Source organism: Peromyscus californicus, unplaced genomic scaffold (genome assembly GCF_007827085.1).
Source record: "Peromyscus californicus insignis strain IS unplaced genomic scaffold, ASM782708v3 Scaffold_4__1_contigs__length_199733344, whole genome shotgun sequence".
Classification (NCBI taxonomy): Eukaryota; Metazoa; Chordata; class Mammalia; order Rodentia; family Cricetidae; genus Peromyscus; species Peromyscus californicus.
Window position 1 is genome coordinate 120,999,492 of NW_026294562.1, and position 24,567 is coordinate 121,024,058.

A 24,567-nucleotide genomic window follows, 5' to 3' on the forward strand; every position below is an offset into this window, starting at 1 on the left:
CTGAGTCTTAGCAAGAGACCAGCTTTTGTCCTCACTTCCTCCGAGTGCTGAAGTGCTCTTCTTTGTCCCACAAATGTCAGGAAATGCACTGCACCAGGTTGCTGTGGTTACCTGGCCTTTCTGTTCACCTATACCTCCTGTTCCCATTTTCTGTGATGTAAAATGCATGCTAGTATAAAATGCTGCACTGTGTACCTGTGACTTCCTGCCTTTCGTAGAGTGTTGTCATCTTTGGGCAGTGACAATTTAACCTCCTTTGAATGGTGTTTAGAGTGTGTTTATGTTTGCTGTTGCTAGGTTGGTGGTTTTTTTTTTTTTTTTTTTTTTTTTTTTGTGTGTGTGTGTGGTGATGGCACTAGAGACTGACCCCGGGCCTTCACGAGTGCTAGGCAAGTTCTCTACCCTTTACTATATCCTCAGCCTTCATTAGTTTTTATTTTGAGACAGTCTCACTAAGTTTGTCCAGGCTGCCCTTCAACTCACTCTGTATCCAGGCAAACCTTGAACTTAGGATTCTTCTGACTTAGCCTCAAAAATTTAGAGCTACCCTGGACTCTTCATCCACTCCTTCCCCAAACTTTCTTCATTTATCTGAGATACCTCTTTCATCCATCCACCATCACAACTTTCCAGCCTGCTCCTCCAGCTTCCCCGCCTCATTGTCAACACAGCCCGGGTCATGTCTCCGGTAGCATCTCTAAAGCCTCCCTTCATCCTTTGCTCCAAAGCTAGGGGACATCTTTGTGTCCTACTTGCCAAGTCTGTCTCTGAACATGATTGCAATCATCTGATTCCATCCTACACAGCTCCCTTGTTTTCTAGTACTTTCTGGAATATGTTCTGTGCATTTCAGAAAGCTTTAGACTCTCGCCTCGCTCTCTCACCAACACGAGTGTTCTTGTTATTGCCCCTGAAGAGCTTTTGCTGAGGTCTTGTCTGTCTGAGTAAAGGTCTTTATTCTTTTCCAGATTCTTCCAACCACTTCATTCAGTCTACTTCTTTTATTTCTCCCTAGATTTTTTACCCAGAAACCACAGATATCTATGATCGGAAGAACATGCCAAGATGTATCTACTGTATCCATGCTCTCAGGTAACCGGGCTTCTTGGTAAAATAAGTCATTTAAGGACAACATCTTAGTCTAGCGTGTGTATCTTTTTTGTTCGTGGTAAAAGAATGAAAGAGATTTTACATCAGCTTCAGGATTTTCAAGTGGAATAGAAGGCTATTATCCTTACAGGAACACCTGTGTTTTTCTAGGGAGCAGAGAGAAGGGATTTGTTTATCCCCATAATATATTATTGTTGCAAAAACATGGTATCTTTCACTATTGACCTAATGCCTCTCTGGACTCTGCATCTTAATCAGGGTGTGGTCTCCTTTTTTCAGTAATCTAGGCCCTTGCCATTGGTAAGCTATTTATTCATTCATTAAATAATTTTTATACCACCACAAGTATGATAGGAAATAAAATATCATTTCATGAAAAATGACCCAATTTCAAGTTCCCGCTTCTTTGACTCAGCAGGGGACTGAATAGCAGGAAACAGTGTTGTGTCTGAAGGGAGGGCCGGGGAGATGAGGACGAACACTGGTAGCCGGGAATGGAAGTATTGTGAGGGGTCCGCCTCCACCTTTTTTCCCCAGGGTACTCTCAAGGAGTGAGGAATAAGAGATTTAGATAGAAATGTAGAGGGAAGAGAGACAGGTAGAAACACAGCATAGTCTGGGAGGGCCTGGATCAACATCCACCAGCCCCTTCTGGCTCTTTTTATAGGAATGCCAAGGGGTGGACCAGAAGACCTCCCCCTCACACAGCCAAGTGCAGACCATCCCAAATACCTGATAACCACACACATGGTCAATTTATCTCTTTATAAAGCCCTGTTGGGTAAAGCAAGCTCAGATCTCACTAGGAAACCTCTGTGGGCTCCCACATAGTATAATGTTTTATCAGATTTACTCCTTGGCTACAGGACTGAAGGAGAAGGTTGGGGAGGAAGTGGGGCATGAGGATGAGATTTTTTTGTTTGGATTCCTCTTGCTGTACAGCCTCTTGTATGTGTGCTTAATCAATGTTAATTTTATGAATGAAAGTGGACCTATAGCATGGATGCATAAGAAGCCTATTATCTCTAGTTGAGTCTAGGACCTCACACATGCTAAGCAGACATTCTGCCACCGAGCTGCTCCATCTCGGGGGTTTTGATGAGACTTAGGATTCTTGGTATCACCAGCATCATTGTGAGCACGCAGAAGAGTGAATAGCTGGCTAGTGCATCTCCTGTGTGAAGAGAGTAACAAATTCAAATGCATGGGTCTGAGCCAAAACCTGGTTAATTCTCAGCATTGTGGTTGGCTTCGTGTGCGGAGGTCTGTCTGTGTTGATAACCTGGTGAAGGCTGTGTCTACAATGGCCATCTGAACTTGGCAGGCACGGAGGCGAAGCTGGCAGAGTTCCTCTCTGCTCCTCCTGTAGCCTCTGATGTAGCCTGGGTCCCAGTCACTCCATTCTTTGAAACCAGATGAAGAATTAGCCGAGCCTTTCTAATGATGGCGTCAGGACAAAGGGAGGAAGTACACTATTGTTCTCCGTTCCTCTTGCATGTGCACTCTCTGCTTAGAAAGCACACATAGAGCAGAGTGTTCTGCCTCGGGATTTATGGTTTCTTTCTTCCCATTTGGTGTTTTTCCTGAAAGGTAAGGTGGCAACACTTGATAGTATGTAGGAAGGGCCTCAACGGCAGCTCCCAGGGCAGATCCCCACCTCACTCACTACTGGGGGCCGTCCTCTTCCTTTGTACCAGCAGTCACCCAGGAGCTGCTACGACACTTTCAGGGAGTGCCAGAGGTCTTCCCCACACCTCGCCCATGCTACGAAAGTGCTCTCTCACTGAGAGGTGCTCTCCCCGCCTCCCTTCTACAAAGGGTTTTAACTGACAGTATTCCAGAGATAGTTATTGCACCTCAGTTAAATTCAACTGTTTTGTAGGTAACATTCCATTCTCTGTTGTTTGTGCATTTATTTTCCTTTCTCCTGATATTTTACATTTGGAATTAGAAGGATCAGGTGTTCTAGGTCACCCTTGGCTATATAGTGAGTTCCAGGCCAGCTAGGACTGCGTAAGATCCTGTCTCCTCCCTCCCCCAAAAAACAAATTTAAGCAAAATTCCACTGATTTTGGTGTTAACTGGGCCCGTAATCCTTTACCTTATATTAAGAAAAGTAAAAATCCTTCATGTTGTGAAAATCGAGTTTAGGTTTACTATGAGTTCATTTGATTGCAAAACCTGGTAAAAATTAATTGAGATTATCTAGATTATCTACAGAGTGTGGTTATTTTTGATGATACCAGGGTTTATAGATTATATGCAAAACTGTGGATTCCCCTGTTGCACCTTTTTAAATGATTCACAAAACATTTTATTTTGTGTGTGCACAACGACACACACGTCAGAGTCAGAGGACAACTTCTAGGAGTCAGTCATTTCTTCCACCACGTGAGTCCTGGGGAGCGAACTCAGGTCGTCAGGTTTAATGGCAAGTGCCTTTACCTGCCGGGCCAAAGCACCAACTCCTTCCGATATGTTTTTATTTCTTCCTCCTATGTCTTGCTGATGTCAGTGTCTGTAAAGTGCATGCCTGATCTCTTCGAATCTGTTGATTTTGATCTGTTTGAGCTTGAAAATCAACCTGACAACAGGCTTGTAGACACTTATCTCTGGAGGAGTCACTGGTGAGCTTTATCGTCCTTCCCTTGTGGAGCTTAGAGTCTAGATTCTTTTCGTTTTTTGAGGCAGGGTTTCTCTGTGTAGACTTGACTGTCCTGGATCTCGCTCTGTAGTCCAGGCTGGCCTCGAACTCACAGAGATCCACCTGCCTCTGCCTCCTGAGTGCTGGGATTAAAGACGTGTGCCACCACTGCCCGGCTGAGTTGAGTCTTATTATTCTCTGAAGAGGGAAGATAATAAGATGTACTTTATTTTAAACTTTTAATTAACCTGGATTAAGCTTCTGTGTCAGTAATAGGAATTTTATTGAAGCAAGATTTGTTCTCTGAATCATTTTCATGAGACTTGTTTAAAATGTCTTATTACTTAAAACTTAGAGACACAAGTGAAAGGACCTCACCAGTGCTGACAGAGTGTCAGATATGTTGACACTAACATCTAATTCCACATTACCTCTGTGCCGCAGCTGGGACTGGAATCGGAGTGTAAGGGAAAACTTTGATCCCATTGTACCACTCCCCGGGATGAAAAGTATGCCGCGGTAGAACTGTCGCTGCAAGGGAGACTCTTTGCAGAGCGCTCCTCTCTCCTAATGTCACCCTTTCATCTGAGAGCAGCGGCTGCTGCATGAGGCCTCATCTTTTGACATTGGTGTCTTCTAGTTTGTACCTGTTCAAGCTGGGCCTGGCTCCTCAGATTCAAGACCTGTATGGAAAGGTTGACTTCACAGGTAAGGAGGGGCAGGGCTCGGCAGCAAACGTATGACTCGCAGTAATCGCCTGGGAAGTTCACCAGGACCTGTCTAAAGGAGAAGGCCTTTAGAATACTCCCTCAGGAAGATGACAGGCCTAAGTAAGCTGCCCTGTAGTGTGGTAGGAAGAACGTGAGCCTGGGAGTCGCAGACTCTGCTCTTTGATTTGTGGTGTGGGAGGATTGGTGAGTTTAGTTTTCTCATACATATTTCGATATGTGAGTATCAGTTATCTGGGATAGTAACATGTAAAGCATCAAATTCATGTTATGAAAAGAGCTTTATACAATGAAGTCTTTCCTTCCCGCTGGACCTGTTGGAGAACACTAAGGGGCAGGAGTGGGGAGTGGGGTGGCTGAGAAATGACAGTTTCGTTATCTTAATGTGTGAGCTCTTGGCACACACTTACTGTGTGTTGTAAGCATCACAATACCTTCTAGAGAAACTGCTGGAGACTGGAAATCGAGTCAGACAGCCTTGTTGGTTGGCCTCTGATGAGAGACTAATAGCAGATGGCCTGATGGACGCACGTACACTAGAGAGTGTATCAGGAGACTAGAGCCAGAAAGGTGGGTGGGTCCAGGTTTTCTCTGCGCACTACCTGTGAGAAGTAAAGGGTCCATCAGAACAACCTTAATCCTTCCCCAGAACAGTTGTCTTCAGTGACCTAGGGATCTCCCACTGGACCCGCCTCTTAAAGGGCTCAGTACCTCTCACAGCCCCACAGTGTGGACTGAGCCTCTAACATATGGACCCTTGTGGGGTAAGCCACATTCCAAGCCTTAGCATTTTGTGTATTTGTTGTAGTCGGGTGTTTGAAGAGATGGAGGCTTGGGAAGGGTATGGACAGTGGTAGCATTGGTTAAGAGTAAGGTTCAACTCTCTCAATTGGTGATTGTTCTGTCAGCCTTGGAGTTTAAAATTGGTGGTAAAGCTTTTATCTATAATATTTTGCCTTTCAGGAAGCTCATTCACTAGACTCAGGAAAAGGTCAAAGTTTAGTTGTTTTCTTTATCATTTGGCTTTCTGCCTTAGAAAGGAAATTGAGTAGCAGCTAGTGATTTGGATTATAAAGGCTGAGATAACAGATTGTGACTTAGTCATTAAATTCCCTTTAAAGCCTTCATTCATCCATAGATTACTGTAGGAAATGCTGTGAGTAGCATTATGTCCCCAGTGGCGCACACACCTTTAACCCCAACAGTCTGAGTTCGAGGCCAGCCTGGTCTACAGAGCAAGTTTAGGACAGTCAGGGTACGCAGAGAAATCCTGTCTTGAAAAACAACAAACAAACACACACTGTCCTCTGGATCTTCTTGTTTTATAGTTATGTTTGATACTATTGCTAATAGTAATGAGCTGACATTTATTGATAACATGCCGTCCAGCAGGTACTGTACTAAGTACTTTAATACAATATTTTCTTAATCTTTGATTAATTAGAGCAGAGGCTGTTTTATCCCATCTTGTAGTTGAAGAATCTGATCCTCCTGAGTTATGCAAAGGTGCTTAACTTGAGTGACCGGGTCTTCATTCTCTTCTACAGAGGAGGAAATCAACAACATGAAGATCGAGCTGGAGAAGTACGGGATCCAGATGCCTGCCTTCAGCAAGATCGGGGGCATCCTGGCTAATGAGCTCTCGGTGGATGAAGCTGCATGTAAGGAAGCTTTTCTGGGCTGAAATGGGCTTTGTTCACCATGGCTAATGCTGTGCGTGGGTCTCCGGCATGAGCAGCTTTGATCTAGAAGTACTTTTAGACCCTGCTCTAGCCTATGCCATGGTTATTTGGAAATAGATTATCAGTTTTTGTTAAAGACGTTAGAAAGTGAGTCCTGCATTTCAGCACCTCTTGGGATCTTTTTTTTTTAATGGTATTTACTACGTAATTAAGGGTGAACATTGTTTCATAGCAAATATTCTTGGCCAGGTTGTCTTATGAATATTCAGCACGAGCTGAACATTCCCATGGATTCCAGGTAGAACTGCTCTGTACACAGGGAGGAGATGGCAAGTGGCGGGCCAGGCGACTCCTCTAGCCCTGTGGTTATCCTTCTCAGTAACAGCTGGTTATCCTTCTCAGCAGCAGCTGGTTATCCTTCTCAGCAGCAGCTGGTTATCCTTCTCAGTAACAGCTGGTTATCCTTCTCAGTAACAGCTGGTTATCCTTCTCAGCAGCAGCTGGTTATCCTTCTCAGTAACAGCTGGTTATCCTTCTCAATAACAGCTGGTTATCCTTCTCAATAACAGCTGGTTATCCTTCTCAGCAGCAGCTGGTTATCCTTCTCAGTAACAGCTGGTTATCCTTCTCAGCAACAGCTGGTTATCCTTCTCAGCAGCAGCTGGTTATCCTTCTCAGTAACAGCTGGTTATCCTTCTCAGCAACAGCTGGTTATCCTTCTCAGCAGCAGCTGGTTATCCTTCTCAGCAACAGCTGGTTATCCTTCTCAGCAACAGCTGGTTATCCTTCTCAGCAGCAGCTGGTTATCCTTCTCAGCAACAGCTGGTTATCCTTCTCAGCAGCAGCTGGTTATCCTTCTCAGTAACAGCTGGTTATCCTTCTCAGCAACAGCTGGTTATCCTTCTCAGTAACAGCTGGTTATCCTTCTCAGCAACAGCTGGTTATCCTTCTCAGCAACAGCTGGTTATCCTTCTCAGCAACAGCTGGTTATCCTTCTCAGCAACAGCTGGTTATCCTTCTCAGCAGCAGCTGCTTACAGTATTGCTTCGTCTGTGTAGTGTGCACCCATCCCCGTCTAGAAGCTCAATGTGCTGAGTGTTGATTTTGTTTGTTTGGTTTTAGTACATGCTGCTGTCATTGCTATTAATGAAGCTATTGACCGTAGAGTTCCAGCCGACACATTTACAGCTCTGAAAAACCCCAATGCCATGCTTGTCAATCTCGAAGAACCCCTGGCTTCCACTTACCAGGATATTCTTTACCAGGCCAAGCAGGACAAGACGACAAATGCTAAAAACAGGGTAAAAAGTCAACATCTTTTTAATGAACTTCTCTTCTTCCATGTTTGGTAAATCTGCATTTTCAAAGCCGTTTTATTGGGATGTAGTTTATGTGTAGTACGATTTGTCTGTTTGGGTGTACAGCTGAGTTTTGATAGATGGGTGTGTGCGTATTTCGCTGTCCCTGCCAAGAGCCCCTGTTCTCCTCCCTCTTCACCCCAACTCCAGGCAGCTACCAGTCTATTCTCCCTTGGTTTTTTTTTTTTTTTTTTGGTTTTTCGAGACAGGGTTTCTCTGTGTAGCTTTGCGCCTTTCCTGGAACTCACTTGGTAGTCCAGGCTGGCCTCGAACTCACAGAGATCCACCTGACTCTGCCTCCCGAGTGCTGGGATTAAAGGCGTGCGCCACACCGCCCGGCTCCCTTGGTTTTTTGAGACAGGGTTTCTCTGTGTAGCCCTGGCTGTCCTCATTCTGTAGACCAGGCTGGCCTCAAACTCAGAAATCTGCCTGCCTCTGCCTCTCGAGTGCTGGGATTAAGCTGCGCGCCACCATGCCCAGCTGGCTTCCAGTCTGTTTTCTTTCTCACTACATTTTACCTTTCCTAGAATTCCCAAAAAATGTAATTGCTTATACATAGTCTCCTGGTATTGCACGTTTTTCCCCTCCCATTTCACACTTGTGTGTGGCCATTTCAAGTCAGTTTGAATAGTTTTCTTTTGAAAGTTTATCTCCAAATACTGATATGGTCCTTCTCCATTAGCTTCTCTGGGATGAAATATATAGTTACTATTGTGTTGTTATAAGTATGTGGAGGTTAGTTAACGATTGATTCTAGTAGCTGTAGACCAGCTTGAACCACAGATGAGACCCTGCCTCAAAACAAAACAGCCATGGTGCATGCCATTGATCCTAGCACTCGGGCAGAGGCAGGTGGATCTCTGTGATTGAGCCCAGCCCTGGTCTAAATAGTGAGTGCCAGGCCAGCCAGGGATTCATAGTGAGACTCTGTCTCAAAACAAAAGCAAGGGCCCGTGAGATGGCTCAGCAGGTAAGCCACAGAAGCCTGAGGACCTACGTTCAATCACCAAACCCATGTTAAAGGTAAAAGGAGAGAACCAACTCCACAGAGCTGTTCTTTGCCACATATACGTGCTACACCTACCCCTCCCCCTCCAGCATACTCATACAACAATCATAAGTGCACAAAAAGGGTTCACACATGCTTAGCTACCCTTTTAAGTCAGTGATTTGAAATGTCTTGGTTCATTGAGAGGTATTCACATGTCAAATTGAAGGTCTGTGTATATATTTTTTGTCTCTTTATTATAGAGCAGGGATTTTAAGCCCCAGGGTAGGTGCTGAATAGGCTTGCAGGCAGGTGGTGAGGCCATGCCTCTGCCTGTATCATCAGTGAGAGGCTCCAAGCTGGTACCTGCTGAAGTCCTCTGCTCTCAGGCAAGGATGCCGGCATAGCCCACTGCCCTCAGTAGGCAGGGCGGTTCCCCACCCCGGTGTTTCCTTCCTGGCCCAGCTCTGGAGGAACCCCTTGCTGTTAGTATCAAGTGGACCTGGGTCTTGTGTTTTTAGCTCTAGTCGTGTAGCTATGTTATGTACAGAAGACTCGTTCTTGGTTTCGTCATGGTTGGGGAGAAGTCCACACATAGTTCTCTGGGCTCTTCGGACACCTGGCTAATCTCTACCCTTTTTGCTCATCCTCAGACGGAAAACTCTGACAGAGAAAGGGACGTTTATGAGGAGCTGCTCACACAAGCTGAAATTCAGGGGAATGTAAACAAAGTCAATAGTAAGTATGGCTCTGTGTTAGAAACCTAAGGAGGGTCCCTAGAGCAGCTGGAGTGTTGATGTGCTCAGTTAGGATGTAGCTGAACGTGTCGCTTTAGCTGTCGGTGGGTTGTGTAGTCTGTGCTTGGTATAACCTGTGCTCCTATTTCTGTCTCTGCTCTTTGTTGTCCAGTCTGTTTGTCCTCCCCTCTTCCGTTTCTGTGCTGGGTTTTGACCCCAGGGCCTTTGCCTGCTGAGCACAGGTTCTGCCACTGCACTGCTGCCCCGGCCCCGCCCCCCCGGCAGTGGTGTGTCAGGTGTGATTGGGTGGGCTGTGTGGCATTGGGACTCAGTGGACGTCAATGGTATCATCCCTTTGTTAATGGACCGGATGATGTATCCACTGGGATTCCTCTTCTCAACGTTACCATCTGTGCAATCAGATGCTACTAAGTGTTCATGTGCATATTTAAGTGGTAAGTTGAGATGTAGGAAAGGCTCACTGACTGGAGGCTTCTGTAGATGGCTGCACTGAGACTCTGGAGTGCATGTTTAGAGAAAGCCTGGCTGTTAATACATTGTTTTGTTTCTTTTGTGTCCCTCCACTGCTGTCGAAGCTCCATGAGTGTGAGGGACTTTTGTTGGGCTAACTGAATAACATGGTCATCAAGAAGAGCTGTGGGCACGTGGCGTCTAGATTATCTGCACCCTTGCTTCTTTGAGGGCCTCACACAGGGGCTGGCAGCTAAGTCTCATCCTATGATCTTTTCTCTGTGAAGGTCTTTTTGCCAGGAGACATCCCTGTTCTTTACACTCTAAAGACTTTGGGCTGAAAATGGGACCAGTAGGGCTCCCCAGAATGGATGTGGCTGCCTAGGATACACAAGGTTTGGAATGAGCACAGTGGTGATTGGCCTGACAGCGTCCTCCGGTAGAAGGTTGGCTTTCCCAGCCAGCTAATGCTAGAACAGCAGAGTTGATAGAGATGGGCTAGTGAGGGGGTGGAGTATAAACAGCCGAGTGCTGGTTATCTTGGAAATTAGTGTGTGAAAGGCCACAGCCTTGCTAAGGAGTGAGCATGCCCCAGATGTCTTTTTGTTTGTTTTGTTTTGTTTTTTTGAGACAGGGTCTCTGTGCACCCCTGGCTATCCTGGAACTCACAGAGATCCATCTGCCTCTGCCACCCAAGTGCTGGGACTAAAGATGTGTGCCCCCACTAACTGGCTCCACCCCTGATATCTTTAGGCTCAGCAAACTTGTCAGGGAAACATGGCCTTATCCCAGGGACCTTTTTTCACAGCAAGGTTGCCTTTGTATTATTGCTGAGCTCTCTCAGTCACCCAAAGCATTATTTATTTTAAACTTATTACTAGTAGTAGCAGTAGTACATGGATGTACGTGTGTGGGCACATGAGCTTGTAGAGGTCAGAGGACCTGTGGAATTGGTCCTCTCCCCACACCTTTACATGGCTTCCAGGGCTTGAACTCAGGCTTTTACCTGCTGAGCATCCTGTCAGTTCTAAAGATGCTCAAGGTTTCTTTCAGTGCTGCTAGGGATGAAACCTAGGGCACTGTGCATGCTGAGCAAGCTCTACCACTGAGTTACACCCCCAGCCCAAAGAAGGCTCTTAAGAGAAGGCTCCTTTAAGAAAAATGCATTTGGGGGGCTGGAGAGATGGCTCAGAGGTTAAGAGCACTGGCTGTTCTTCCAGAGGTCCTGAGTTCAATTCCCAGCAACCACATGGTGGCTCACAACCATCCGTAATGAGATCTGGTGCCCTCTTCTGGCCTGCAAGCCTACATGTAGGCAGAATACTGTATACATAATAAATAAATAAATAAATCTTTAAAAAAAAAAAAAAGAAAAATGCATTTGACTCTATATATTTAACTGTTAAGAAACAATCATATGCATTAGCTTTTGTTTATATTCTAAAATTAAGTTTCTTTTGTTTCACTTTAGAAAAATGTTACCACCCCAGCTCAGGTGTCAGTTAACTGAATTGCAGACTTAGGGACAGTTTCCTAGGAGCCAATGTGAGATCATAAATCTAAAGCAGGTTCTCACTGAAACTATTGCTTACCTTTGAGTGTAAGAGCGTGCGTGTGTGCGTATGTGCGTGTGTGTTTGTGTGTGTGTGTGTGTGTGTGTGTGTGTGTGTGTGTGTATGTGTGTGTGTGCGCATGCGTGTGCCCAAATGCATGCGAGTGTTTAATCTTAGTTGTTTGCAGGGCTGGGACTTGAACCCAGGTCCTCACTCACCCAGCAAGCACTACCGCTGTGTTGCGTCCCTGCCCTGGCTCTATGCGTCTGGGTTCCCCTTGCGAGGTCTGGTTTATTTGAGACTTTGTCTTTCTTGGGCTGCTGTCTGGCTTTCTGAGAGAGCTTGTGATCTGCTTCTCTTTTTCTTTAACTAATCACTCAAAGTTAAGTATTGCTATGCCCCAAATATTTTAATTTTTAGTATTTTATTGATTTTGCTACATTAACTATAAAGTCAGATATTTATCTCTGGGTGGGGTGGTAATAACACTGTATTTTTTGTTTTGTGAAAAGAAATGGACTGTAAATGATATAGAAATTATGACTTCAGTAGCTATAGTTTCTTTCTTTCTTTTCTTTTCTCTTCTTTTTTTGTTTTTGTTTGTTTTTCGAGACAGGGTTTCTCTGTGTAGCTTTTGGAGCCTGTCCTGGAACTCACTTTGTAGACCAGGCTGGCCTTGAACTCACAGAGATTTACCTGCCTCTACCTCCTGAGCGCTGGCATTAAAGGCCTGCGCCACCACTACACGCAGCTATAGTTTCTTAAATCAGAAATTGCCTTATTCTGGCTTTCAACCTAATAATACCTTATTTACTTTACATTATATGAAGGGCTTTCATGTGTATGATTTCATTTCTCCTCAAAGTCAGCCTAGGAAGTCTATTTTGAGGAAGGAGGGAGGAAGAATGAGGGGGGAGGGTAGACATGTAGATGGACATGATTGATGGATGTATGAAAATGTCACAGGGGTCCCAGTAACTTACACGAATAGAAAATAAGACATCATCTTCCAACACAGCAAAAAACAAAAACAAAACAAAAAACAAAAACAAAAAAAACCCCAAAAAGCAAATTGTCCTATGAGCCAGGCATGATGGTGTGGTGCACGCTTAAAGTCCCTCCCTTCAGGAGGCTCTGCAGGAGGGTCACCCAGGCCCTCAAGCTGAAGACCGGCTTGGGCAACACACCCCATCCCCAGTCACCCTCTGGGAGGCATCTCTTTATTATCATTTTCTGATGAAGAAACATCTGGGCCGGGCGGTCGTGGCGCACGCCTTTAATCCCAGCACTCGGGAGGCAGAGGCAGGCGGATCTCTGTGAGTTCGAGGCCAGCCTGGTCTCCAAAGCAAGTTCCAGGAAAGGCGCAAAACTACACAGAGAAACCCTGTCTCGAAAAACCAAAAAAAAGAAAAAGAAAAGAAAAGAAACATCTGGGTTCCCCTGTCATGTGCCTTCAAGTTCTGTGACTAAAAGAGTTTTGAGGGGAAGACACAGCCCCTCCTCTTTGCCGTTTGGACGGCCTTTGTCCACTTCTGACTGCTGTGTGTTAGGGAGTCTCTTAGTTAGGGTCACTATTGCTGGGTTGAAACACCATGACCAAAACAACTTGGGGAGGAAAGGGTTTATTTGGCTTATGCTTCGACATCACAGTTCATCACTGAAGGTAGTCAGGACAGGAACTCAGGGCAGGATCCTGGAGGCAGGAGCTAGTGCAGAGGCCATGGAGGAGTGTTGTTTACTGGCTTGCTTCCCATGGCTTGCTCAGCCTGCTTTCTTATAGAACCCAGGACCACCAGCCCAGGGATGGCCCCACTCACCCTCCCCCATCAGTCATTAATTAAGGAAATGTCTTACAGCTGGGTCTTACGGAGGCATTTTCTCAATGGAGGTTCCCTCCTCTCGGATGACTCTAGGTTGTGTTAACATGAAACTAGTCAGCACAGGGAGACAGCAGGCTAGTGGATTGAAAGAAATGGTTGAAGGTTGTTAGTGAGGTGTACGCTGTCACAGTAGGGGAGAGTTAGATGAACTCCTGGGTGAGAACTCAAAAGATTTTTTAAAAACAAAATTGTCCAGAGGTATAAATTGCCACGGAAGACACTTTCTTCTGTTTGTGTCACAGTTTGGAAGCATCATGGGAAAGATGTGACATTTTGAGGAGTGTAGGAATTGGTTGGTCTGGTTTGGTGGGCCCATCCAGGTGCCAAGCCATCCACAGCTACAAGCTTTTAAGTAGGCCTGGGATGTGGCAAAAGTGTGCAGACTGAGGAACAGTCTGCTTGGAGACCCCTCAACTTAATGGCTTTCAGGTTCTCTTACTCTAGAATCTTGACCTTCTGAGCTGTGGTAGTGCTAGCCCTGGGCTGTCTCCGCAGTCTGGAGCTGCGATTGTTTTGGGCGGTGGATTCTCTAGGCTGCTGTGCTGCTGTGAGATTGGTATTAAGCCTTTGTCCTTCCCCTCAGCATTCTCTGCCCTGGCCAACATCAACCTGGCGTTAGAGCAGGGCTGTGTGACAGCCCTGCTTAAGGCTCTGCAGTCACCGGCCCTGGGCCTCCGCGGGCTGCAGACCCAGAACGGCGACTGGTACATGAAGCAGCTCCAGAGCAACCAGCAGCAGAAGAGACAGGTGGGCTGCCTGGCCTTCTTGGTTCTGTGTCAACCCCCAAGATGTCTGCCCCAGGCTTCCACACTGTCCCCCAGGTGTCTGCCCCTGGCTTCCACGCTGTCCCCCAGGTGTCTGCCCCTGGCTTCCACGCTGTCCCCCAGGTGTCTGCCCCTGGCTTCCATGCTGTCCCCCAGGTGTCTGCCCCTGGCTTCCACGCTGTCCCCCAGGTGTCTGCCCCTGGCTTCCATGCTGTCCCCCAGGTGTCTGCCCCTGGCTTCCACGCTGTCCCCCAGGTGTCTGCCCCTGGCTTCCATACTGTCCCCCAGGTGTCTGCCCCTCGCTTCCACACTGGCCCTCAGGTGTCTGCCCCTCGCTTCCATGCTGTCCCTCAGGTGTCTGGCCTTCACTTCTGTGTGGTCTCTCCGGGTATTTACATGGCCATTCCCTAATACAACTATTTTCCTTAATACAACTTAGGCTGGTGGCGTTTCAAATTTCAGCTAGAGTACATACACATTCTCTAAAGCCCAATTTCACTTTAAGAACTGTGAATCCTCTTTTAAAATACATGATGCCTCTTCTCTCCATTACCCACTCCTCCAGTCTCCTCCCTCTAAGGAAAATCTTTGTAGGAAAACCTGAAGTTTTTCCATTCTTACTTCAGAAAAAGCCCATGTTACTGGTTTCCTCTGGCTAACACTGGAGAATACTTCAGGTGCTTCAGGGTGGATCATGTGGGATTCGACTTGTATAGGCTTTTCCCTGAAGAACAAATAGGAAAGTCGCCTCTTTCTTGTCTAGATAAAGACAAGTGTACATCTTACAAATTCCCAGCATGCATTGGTTGGAATAAACATCACTACCCTTGCAAGTCCATAAATGTTGACTCATAGAACATTTCAGTGCTTTACACACACACTCCACTCACACATGCGCATGTGCCAATATACAAGACTCTGGAAAGCCACTGTACCCCAGATTTGGCCAGGGCTTGGTTGTATGAAGCCTGGAGCTGTCTCTTACGTCTCTGGTTCTCTGTCCCTTGTGACTGCTGTGAAGAGAACTTTCAGCCCCAGAGGCCTACGCATGAACAATCATCTCATCAGTGTCCTTTGCTTCCCCTAGAGTGGTCAGACTGACCCCCTGCAGAAGGAGGAGGTGCAGGCTGGAGTGGACGCTGCCAATAGTGCTGCCCAGCAATACCAACGAAGTAAGTCCCTTAGCCCAGGCCAGGGAAGTGTTCACGGGGAGGAAAGCTGTGACTTTGTCATTTAAGGGTCTGAAGCTGTGTCACCTGGTACCTGAGCCTCCTGGTCATGATGAAAAGCCACGCACTTTTGGTGGCCACAGGGTTCTTGTAGTTTTAAAAGCAGAACTGGAGTCCAGGCAGATTCACTCTGGCTAAAGATGCCTTTGTGGGTAGTTAGGGGAATGTCTGGAGAAGTCCACACTTAGAGGGTAGAGATTTGGGCTGTGGAGGAGGAGAGAACATTCCTGATTGTGGCCGGAAGGAGGAAAGTTCTCCACGGGGCAGGAGAGTTGAGAGCATCAGCTACTGTGAAGGAATGCTGCATGCATTTGTTTGGGCTGTGGTGTCAGGTGCAGTTGGGAAGCTTTGAAGGGCAGCCTCACTAGAAAGTAGTGATCTCGCACACCTGCTGACTAGTGCAGGCAGGAAATGGAGGCGAAGGGGGGAGGGACTCTTTTTTTTTCTAGACCCAAGCTGGGTTTTATTGACGTGCTAAGTGTGAGCACATGCCAGGGTTGCCAGGGAAGGGAGGACAGAGGTGTAAGCTGTGAAGTGATGGGTGACAGGCGCCATGATGTCCTGCCTCCCCTGTCAGCCACACGATGAGTGAGCACCATTAACTGGTCTCCCTTACCCCAGCATGCTCAGTCCTGCAGTGCCCCTACCTCTGGGCCATCTTGTTCTGGGGTCAGGCACAGGAATGCAGGAGAACAAAAGGTACACTCCTGGACAGGAGGCCTCCTTCTGGAGTGTCCCCAGCTGGAGGTCCTGGGCCATTCGGGAGGCAGCATTGAAAAGGGAGGCTGAGGGCCTGGCCTGGGGGAGAGGGCTAGGGGGGTGGAGTCAGGCCTGCCCAGAGGGCTGGAGTTCTGGGGAACCAAGGGTGCAGGCAGCCCTCACACTCAGATGAACTAGTTTTCAAAGCTACTTTGGCCTTCTTGGGATAAGGCAGGAACTGCCCGCAGCAGGGAGGCAGAATGTTTTTCCTGACTTGGCCCTGCTATGAGTTCTATATTGTTGGCACAGTCTAGCACTTGCAAGACAAAGGCATTGTCTGCAAACTGCAAAAGCTCTCATATAAAGTGTGGCAGAGATGCCAGCCGATAGCACCGTAGATACCCAGGTAGGTAGATGTGGCCATTGGCATGTAGGTAAGCAGGTCCTAATGCCTGTAGCAGGGAAGGCAGAAACGCAAACACTGGCATGAAGACATCTTTGTAGACACATATGACCCGGTGTTAGTTTTTCGGCTGCGTTGTGTGCTTACCCTACAAGGAAATGCCACGAAACACGACAGAATCCGCTAACAAGAGTTTTATTAAAGGGACAGAGAGTGAGCAGGCCTGTGGGAAACACATGTGTGGAGAAGAAGAAGGAACCGGGAACATGGCGCCTGATTTTAAAGGCTGGGCGTGGACAGATCAGCGTCACTACTACACGCAAGCGCGTAGATCACATGGCCACGTTGCGCGCTTACGTGGCTAGTGGGACGTCATGGATCTTGGTCCCGCGAGATGCCCTGACCCGGAAATGGCTATCTGGACCTGGACCTAGCTAGGCGGAAGTATCCGCCAGGCATATGCAGACACGCCTGACCGTGGGGGCTTGTTGTAAATCTTTCACCCGGAGCCTGTCATCTCAGCCTCCTAAAGCTGCCCCTCAACCGTGGTCCAGACAGTGCTAGCCTGGCGTAGTCTTGTTTGAAATTAGGTGCCAGGTAAATCAGCCACTTGCCTGAGAGAGCATACTGGGTGATAGCCAGCTGGCACAATGTACCTGGCGTGATGGACTGCCTGCTGAAGTGTACAGCCAGCCGCCCATCCTGCCTGTGGGTCCTGCACATCCAAGTTAGGGGTGGATCCTTGCTCATGGACTATAGTCCAGCCCATAGGCTCAGCGTTGGGTGAACAAGGTTCTTATGGTAGGTGACTTGAATATGTGGGTGCTTGGCTTCCCAGTTCTTGAGCTCAGTCACAGGCTTGGTACAGCCCTTACACCAGCAAGAGATCTGTGTCCACTGCCATGGCCTCTGCAGGTACTCCACAGTAAAGCCATTCTTTGGCCTTCTGCATTCAGTGTGGGCTCAGCCTTGGGCCTGGCTCCATCCCTGCCCAGCTATACCCTTTTCTGCTCCTGTTGGGAGTCCATGCCCCTGCTGCTGCCACTTGGGCCCCACCCCCACTACAGGGCGCTATTACCATCTTCAATGAGGTGGTGGGTTTTCAGAGATGAGAGTTCCACTTCAAGTATCATGGCTGATATTATAGGTACAGAATGAAATTTCATTCTATAAAAATTGGTATCTCCTAGCCAGACTTAGTGGCCTATGCCTAATCCCAGTAACTCCTGAGACAGGAGTGTCTTTATGAATAAAGCCAGAGTAGAGCTACATAGTGAAACTGTGTGTGTGTGTAAATGGGAGTATGCAGTACTAGAGAGATGGTTCAACAGGGCAAGCATCTGCTGCTTAAACATGAGGACCAGGATTCTGATCCCCAGGATTTATGTGAAAGCCTGGTGGGCATGGCAGCTGCTTTGTGATCCCAGTGCATGGCAGGCAAGATGGATAGCCAAACTAGCCTGAAACTAGCGAATTCCAGGTTCATCAGAGACCCTGCCCCAGTGTATAAGGTCAGGAGTGATCAAGACACCCAGCATCAACTTAAGGCCTCCACACATGTCCGGCCACATGTGTCTACACACATGTGAACATGCATATACACACATACTCCACAGAAATTTTAAAGCAGATTGTGGGTGGTGAGGGGTTTTGTGTGTGTGTGTGTGGTGCTACTGGCCCAGGGGTTAAGTGCATTTGCCACTCTGTAGAGGACCAGGTTTAGTTCCCAGCACTCCCATGGTGGTTTATGGCCATCTGCAATTCCAGTTCTAGGGGATCTGACACCTACTTCTGGTCTTCATGGATACCAGGCACACATGCAGTACACATACATACATGCAACCAAAACGTCATACACATAACATAAAAATAATTTTTTAAAAATAAAAGCATCCGGGCTTGGTGGCACACTCATTTAATCCTAGCACTTGGGAGACAGAGGCAGGTGGATCTCTGTGAGTTCAAGGCCAGGTGAGTTGTAGGGCAGCCAGAGCTACATAGCGAGACCCTGTCTCCAACACAAAACAAGGCACTGTTTCTGCACAGGGCTCTGAGCCCGCTGCTTGTTGACCTGTTTTCTGTCAGGATTGGCAGCAGTAGCAGCCATCAATGCGGCGATCCAGAAGGGCATCGCTGAGAAGACCGTTTTGGAGCTGATGAATCCTGAAGCCCAGCTGCCCCAGGTGTATCCGTTTGCGGCCGATCTCTATCAGAAGGAGTTGGCCACACTGCAGCAGCAGAGTCCTGAAGTAAGTTAACTGAGCCTGTTCTTTTGGGAGCAGAATGGGGTGGAAGTGAATTTAATACACACATCCAGGTATACTTGGGTAGAAGCGTCTTCCAGAAACTCGGGTTTCCGAGTGGAACTTCCAGTTCTCTTGGTGTTGGAGTGTCTTTCCTCAGTGTTCTCCTCCTCTCCCCCCGTCCAGCATAGCCTCACCCATCCTGAACTCACCGTAGCAGTGGAGATGCTCTCTTCCGTGGCCCTCATCAACAGGGCTCTGGAGTCAGGAGACATGAACACCGTGTGGAAGCAGCTGAGCAGCGCAGTCACAGGCCTTACCAATATCGAGGAAGAGAACAGTCAAAGGTGGGGCCAGAGCGTGTGCCTCGGGTCCACTGCATGCCGCTTACCTCTGTCTCCTCGTGTCTGCACTCCTGGTTTCACTCCGGGCTTTGTATCTTCCCAATGTGCTGTCAGTCCTTTACAGACACCATGACATTCTGTTTTGGTTGGGGTTGGGGCTGAAACCAGGGCCTCATGCATAATGAAGCGAGTGCTCTACCACTGTGCTATGTCCCCATCTTGGCCCTCTTGTCTGTCTTTAGATGAGCCCCTGCCTCTAGAGTTGGTCTTCTAGAAATAGAGTCTAAGTGGTTTCCTTGTCTGTTTATGTTTTAAGGCCGCTCTGCAGTCCCAGAACTTGCCTATGGCTTATATCAAACATTTCCCATCTTCTAGAGACCTTTGTTCCTTGAAGAATCATTCTGAAGGTTTTTCTTTTTTATTTTGGGCTGGGACAGGTATCTCGATGAGTTGATGAAGCTGAAAGCTCAGGCACATGCAGAGAATAATGAATTTATTACATGGAATGACATCCAGGCTTGTGTGGACCATGTGAACCTGGTGGTCCATGAGGAACATGAGCGTGAGTAATCATCGTGTCCCTTCAGAAAAGGTTGCTGTTAAAGATGATGTGACTTGGGGCTGGGAAGATGGCTCAGTCAGTAAAGTACCTGCCCTACAAGCGTGAAGTCACGAGTTCAGATCCCTAGCACCCATGTAAAAATTGGGGTGCTGGTGTACATCTGTAAATCCAGTACTGGGGAGGAGGGAGGCAGAGACAAGACACTCCCTGGGAGCTCGTGACCAGCCAGCCTAGTGATTAGGGAAAATACCTGATATCAACCTCTGACCTCCAAATGCATGTCCACATACCCGCACATACGCCCACATAACACCCACACACGCAACTGGCACAGACCCACGGTACACACATAAACACATACATACACCACAAGCTGGTTCTAAATATCGCTCCTCCAAGGCTTTTGAATGAAATATTGAGATGTATATGTCTATATATTTCACACACACACACACACACACATCTCAAACAGCTATGTTTGCCTACTGTTTTCAGTACACCAGATAGTTATTATAGTTGGGTATGTATCCGTTTTGTTTTTTTTTGTTTTTTTTTTTTTTTGGAGCTGAGGATCGAACCCAGGGCCTTGCACTTGCTAGGCAATCGTTCTACCACTGAGCTAAATCCCCAACCCCGGGTATGTATCTTATAAACACATTTTTGGGGAGGTGAATTTACACGATCTGTTACAGCTGTAAGAGATAGTTATACCAAGTGGTTCTACCATAAATACCTGACTTATGTCATCTAGCACAGGTTGAGGGCACAGTCCCCACGAGACCCCTCCTGGTCAGACATCAGCTGCAAGCTCAGGCTGGGTCTCACTTCTGAACAAAGTGGGGGGTTAATGGTTTGCCGGAATGGCTCTGAGAACTCGGAGTCGTGCTAGGCTTGGGATTACAGTTGGATTATAAAGGGTATAAATCAGGAGGCAAAGGAGGAGAGCCAGGGACTGTCTGGGAGGGTTCTAACTGCAAAGCTGCTGTTGGGACCTGTGGTCCTCAAGCTAATGTCACTGAGCAGGGAAGCTCACCTGAGCTTTGGGAATCCAGAATTGACTTCCTACCTATACACAATTGGCTGAATTATTGGCCATGTCTCTAATAATCAGGAGGCTGGGCTGATACTGCATGACTTCAAGCCGTGTCTTACATCCAGCATGGCCAGCCCCATCCTGAAACTACCCTGAGGCCCACCATAGGATGTCTCCATTGGCACACCATCAGGTGTGGTGGGAGGTACTTCCGTAAAAGACAGGTGCTCTGTCCTTCAGGACATTCCAGGCTTCCTCTCAAAAACCAGCCAAATGCGAGCCGGGCAGTGGTTAATCCCACTGCCTTTAATCCCAGCACTCGGGAGGCAGAGCCAGGTGGATCTCTGTGAGTTCGAGGCCAGCCTGGTCTCCAAAGCAAGTTCCAGGAAAGGCGCAAAACTACACAGAGAAACCCTGTCTCGAAAAACCAAAAAAAAAAAAAAAAAAAAAAAAAACCCAAAAAAAAAAAAAAAAAACCAGCCAAATGCTGCAACGTACAGCAGAGTCCTCCCCAAAGTAGCCTAGCTGCCTGAGTGGGTGTTTCCAATTTTAGTTTGTTTTCCCTGTGAGAAACACTCAGGTGATTGGTGGGAAGGGCCTGGAATGGGCAATCCTGGGCTTAGGTCTTCATCTGCCTCTAATTTGTTGTGGGATCCTAGGGAGGAGGTCCCCAAGCCTCCTGTTCCATTCAGTAAAAATGATGAATGATTTTGATTGCACATCTGAAGGTTTCTGGAAGCTGTGGAGCCGGTTTGATTGACCCTCATCACTTCCTCAGCATGTGGTGGCCAGGTTTGGAATCTCAGCACTCAGGAGGCCTGGTCATTAAAGGCAGCCCGAGCCTCATAGTGAGACTGTCTGAAACAAAAGCAAAATTCCATCACTTAAGTTAATGCATTGAAAATGAAAGAAAAGAACCCGAGCCTCCTGTAGGAATGGGTAGAATGAGGGAGTTTAGATGAAATAACTAAAATATGTTTTTGGAGTACAGTGCTGTGCAATTGTGGTTTGAATCATGATTTTCTTAGGTGAGTTTGTGGAGTTAGCACCGTGTCTTGCTGGTCTTGAACTTGTGGGCTCACATGATTCTCTTCTGTCAACCTCCTGAGTAGCTGAGATTATAGGGTTGATTTGTTTCTAAATTTCTTAGATAAAAACTAACTTTTTCTCTGTATTTAGGGATTTTGGCCATTGGTTTAATTAATGAAGCCTTGGATGAAGGGGATGCTCAGAAGACCCTGCAGGCCTTGCAGATTCCTGCGGCTAAACTCGAGGGGGTCCTTGCGGAAGTGGCGCAGCATTATCAAGACACACTGATCAGAGCAAAGAGAGAAAAGGCCCAGGTGAGCGGAGTGTTCTGATTGGGAGCAGTCAGCCTCTTGGAGCAAAGGTGGGGACAGCCATGTCACCCTGTCCCATCATTGGCCCTGGAGAGACTCCTGAGACAAGGGTGGACACAGCCATATCACCCTGTCCCATCATTGGCCCTGGAGAGACTCCTGAGACAAGGGTGGGGACAGCCATGTCACCCTGTCCCATCATTGGCCCTAGAGAGACTCAGGAGAGACAAACCCTTCACCTTCTGGGAACTCATGTTCCTCTCTTGTATATGTCTCTTTAGCAATATTCTTTTTTAAATTAAATTTAATATTCTTAATTAGCTTCCAAAGTGGCAAGTTTCTTCATGGCAGTTTTGTAAATACGTAGTTTTCATTGGCTCTCCCTCCCACCTCTACCTCCCCTATCCTTGCTGATACTGTTCAGAGTAATTGAAATATAAGATCCTGAAAAAGACAAGTCATGTGAAGTATTCAGTTGTATAAACTTTCAGAAATGAATGCACCTGTGTGATTGACATTCAGATTATATAGCAAGAGTTATCAGCACCCCAAAACTCTCACTCATGTCTCTTTCTGTCCATACCCACCCACTCTCCATTTGGTGGTCCTTACCATCCCAATTTCAGACACCACGGTTGACTTTTGGCCTATAGTTAAGTGCGTCTCATTGTGTGTGCCTCTGTGACAGGCATCTTTTGTCCAACATGCTAGTGACATTCATCCATGTGACCATTGCTGTGTATGATCTTGTTGTATGATTATTTTCTGTTTCTGGGAGTTCTGGATTCCTATTTCTTGACTTATTGGAAGGTTCTTCTATGAGAATTCTAATATATGTCTTTTGGTAAATGTGGGAGTCTGTGGGAGTCCCACCTTTTCTAGGGTTCTTAGGAGGAGGAGAGAGGGATAAGAAAGTATCAGATAGAGAGATCTGGAAGACAAGAAGAAAGACAGAAACACAGGATAGCTTTGGGAGGGCCTAAATCAACACCCAACAGCCTCAAAGGTTTATTCAAAAGGCTTTTTATAACATGACAAAGGTGAGGCAAAAGACTTCCTTCTCTCAAGATCAAAGCATACTGCACAGCCAAGTGTAGACCCTTCCAAACATCTGGTAACCAGGCCCGGGGTCAAATCATCCCCTTATGCAGCCCTGCTGGGTAAAGCAAGCTCTGATTCTCTGATCCTGAGTTAATTTGGGCCTCCGCAGGTAAATAGATGCGTGTAGGTGGTGCAGCTCAGTGGTGGAGCACTTGCTCAATATGTATGAGGCCATGCATTTGCTCCCCAACACCTCAGAACAAAACAAAAAAATCAATTATGTATAGATTTAGGACAGCCATTGGTGGGTCAGAGGCAGTACATAGAAGTTAAGCTTTAGTGGAGCATGCCATGTTTGCTTTACAATGTTTTTATTGAAATATAACTCACATACCATGTAACTCACCATTTTAAAGTGTGTCAGTGGTTTCCAATATAATCATAGAACTGTGAATCTCAGTCACTTTTAGGATATTCTCATCATCCCCAGAAGAAACCCTGTGCCTGTTAGCAGTCCTTCACCATCGCTCAGTCTTCCCCTGCCTGTACAGCCATCGGTCTCCTGTTCTATGGATTTTATATCCAGAACACTTCATATAAATAGAATCACGTGATGTACTGACTTTGGTGACTGGCTTCATTTAACTTTATCCAAGTTATAGCCTGTGAGTGGAGTTTAAAGCATTTCATTTTGCTGTGGAATAACTTTGCAAAGTTCAAGAGTAGGAGAAAGGGCCAGGCATGGTGGTGGTGCAGGCCTTTAATCCCCGCACTCAGAGGTGGGCAGATCTCTGAGTTTGAGACCAGCCTGGTCTACAGAGTGAGTTCCAGGAAAGCCAAGGCTGCGAAGAGAAACCCTGTTTCAAAAAACCAAAAGGAAAAAAAAAAATCACACCCCCCCCCCCCCCCCCCCCACCCAAGGAGTAGGAGAAAGCGCAAGTTACAGGATCCTTGCGGAGCATTACAGGACCAAGTGGGTAAATGGTACTTCGGGTAGAATTGTCTTTTTTTAGGCATCCTTTTAGCTTCCAAGGCCTACAAGCCATTTAGGGAATAGTTTTAAAAATAATTATCATCAAATTCTAAATTTAGCAAGCAAAAGATCATAATTTAAATTTAGTCTGTAGCTGGGTGGGGTGGCACATGCCTGGGATCCCAGCTCTGAGGAGGTGGAAGCAGAATCAGGAATTCATGGTCATCCTCAGCTGCATAGTGAGTTCAAGGCCAGCTTGGGCCTCATGAGACAGTCTCAAAAACAATCAAAAAACCCACATAAGATACTTAATTTGTAGTTCGCTTGGCAGTGTCTCTGTGTCTGTGGTGATCAGGGATAACACTGCCCTACCGATTTAGAGAAGTTTCTAACAGATTAACGAATACTTTAAACACAGATCTTGTTGCGGTGCGTTCTTTGATTGGTGCCGGCAAGTATTCCTCTCCTGTCAGGGAGTGTGGTTGATTAGACACTAACCTGATGGAGTGAGCACATCTCGGGCTTCCCTTTCGTTCCTTTTTCTTGTTAGTTTTCTGACTAGAGCATCGGAACTGACCTGTCCTCAAGTTGGCTTTCTCCCTTCTACACACTCACGTCTGCAATTCAGTCCATGTTTCCTGTTTCAGGGATTGCGCTTTTTTTCAGTTCCGGGATCTCCATTTTGGTGTGTTTAAGAATGTGCTTTCTTGCCGGGCTGTGGTGGCGTACGCCTTTAATCCCAGCACTCGGGAGGCAGAGCCAGGCGGATCTCTGTGAGTTCGAGG

General features: G+C 46.9%; 1 protein-coding gene across 2 annotated transcripts in view; it reads left to right on the forward strand.

The window, feature by feature from the left end:
• Iqgap1 (IQ motif containing GTPase activating protein 1) overlaps window positions 1–24,567 on the forward strand; it is a 100,730-nt gene that overhangs the window by 37,767 nt on the left and 38,396 nt on the right. For both annotated transcript variants that reach the window (XM_052762076.1, XM_052762077.1), the window contains exons 5-15: window positions 1,016–1,092; window positions 4,395–4,462; window positions 6,030–6,143; window positions 7,287–7,465; window positions 9,164–9,248; window positions 13,735–13,898; window positions 15,003–15,087; window positions 18,332–18,495; window positions 18,676–18,836; window positions 19,271–19,395; window positions 21,608–21,771. In XM_052762076.1, the coding sequence (XP_052618036.1) occupies window positions 1,016–1,092; window positions 4,395–4,462; window positions 6,030–6,143; window positions 7,287–7,465; window positions 9,164–9,248; window positions 13,735–13,898; window positions 15,003–15,087; window positions 18,332–18,495; window positions 18,676–18,836; window positions 19,271–19,395; window positions 21,608–21,771 (1,386 nt within the window). The remainder of the gene's footprint in view (window positions 1–1,015; window positions 1,093–4,394; window positions 4,463–6,029; window positions 6,144–7,286; window positions 7,466–9,163; window positions 9,249–13,734; window positions 13,899–15,002; window positions 15,088–18,331; window positions 18,496–18,675; window positions 18,837–19,270; window positions 19,396–21,607; window positions 21,772–24,567) is intronic.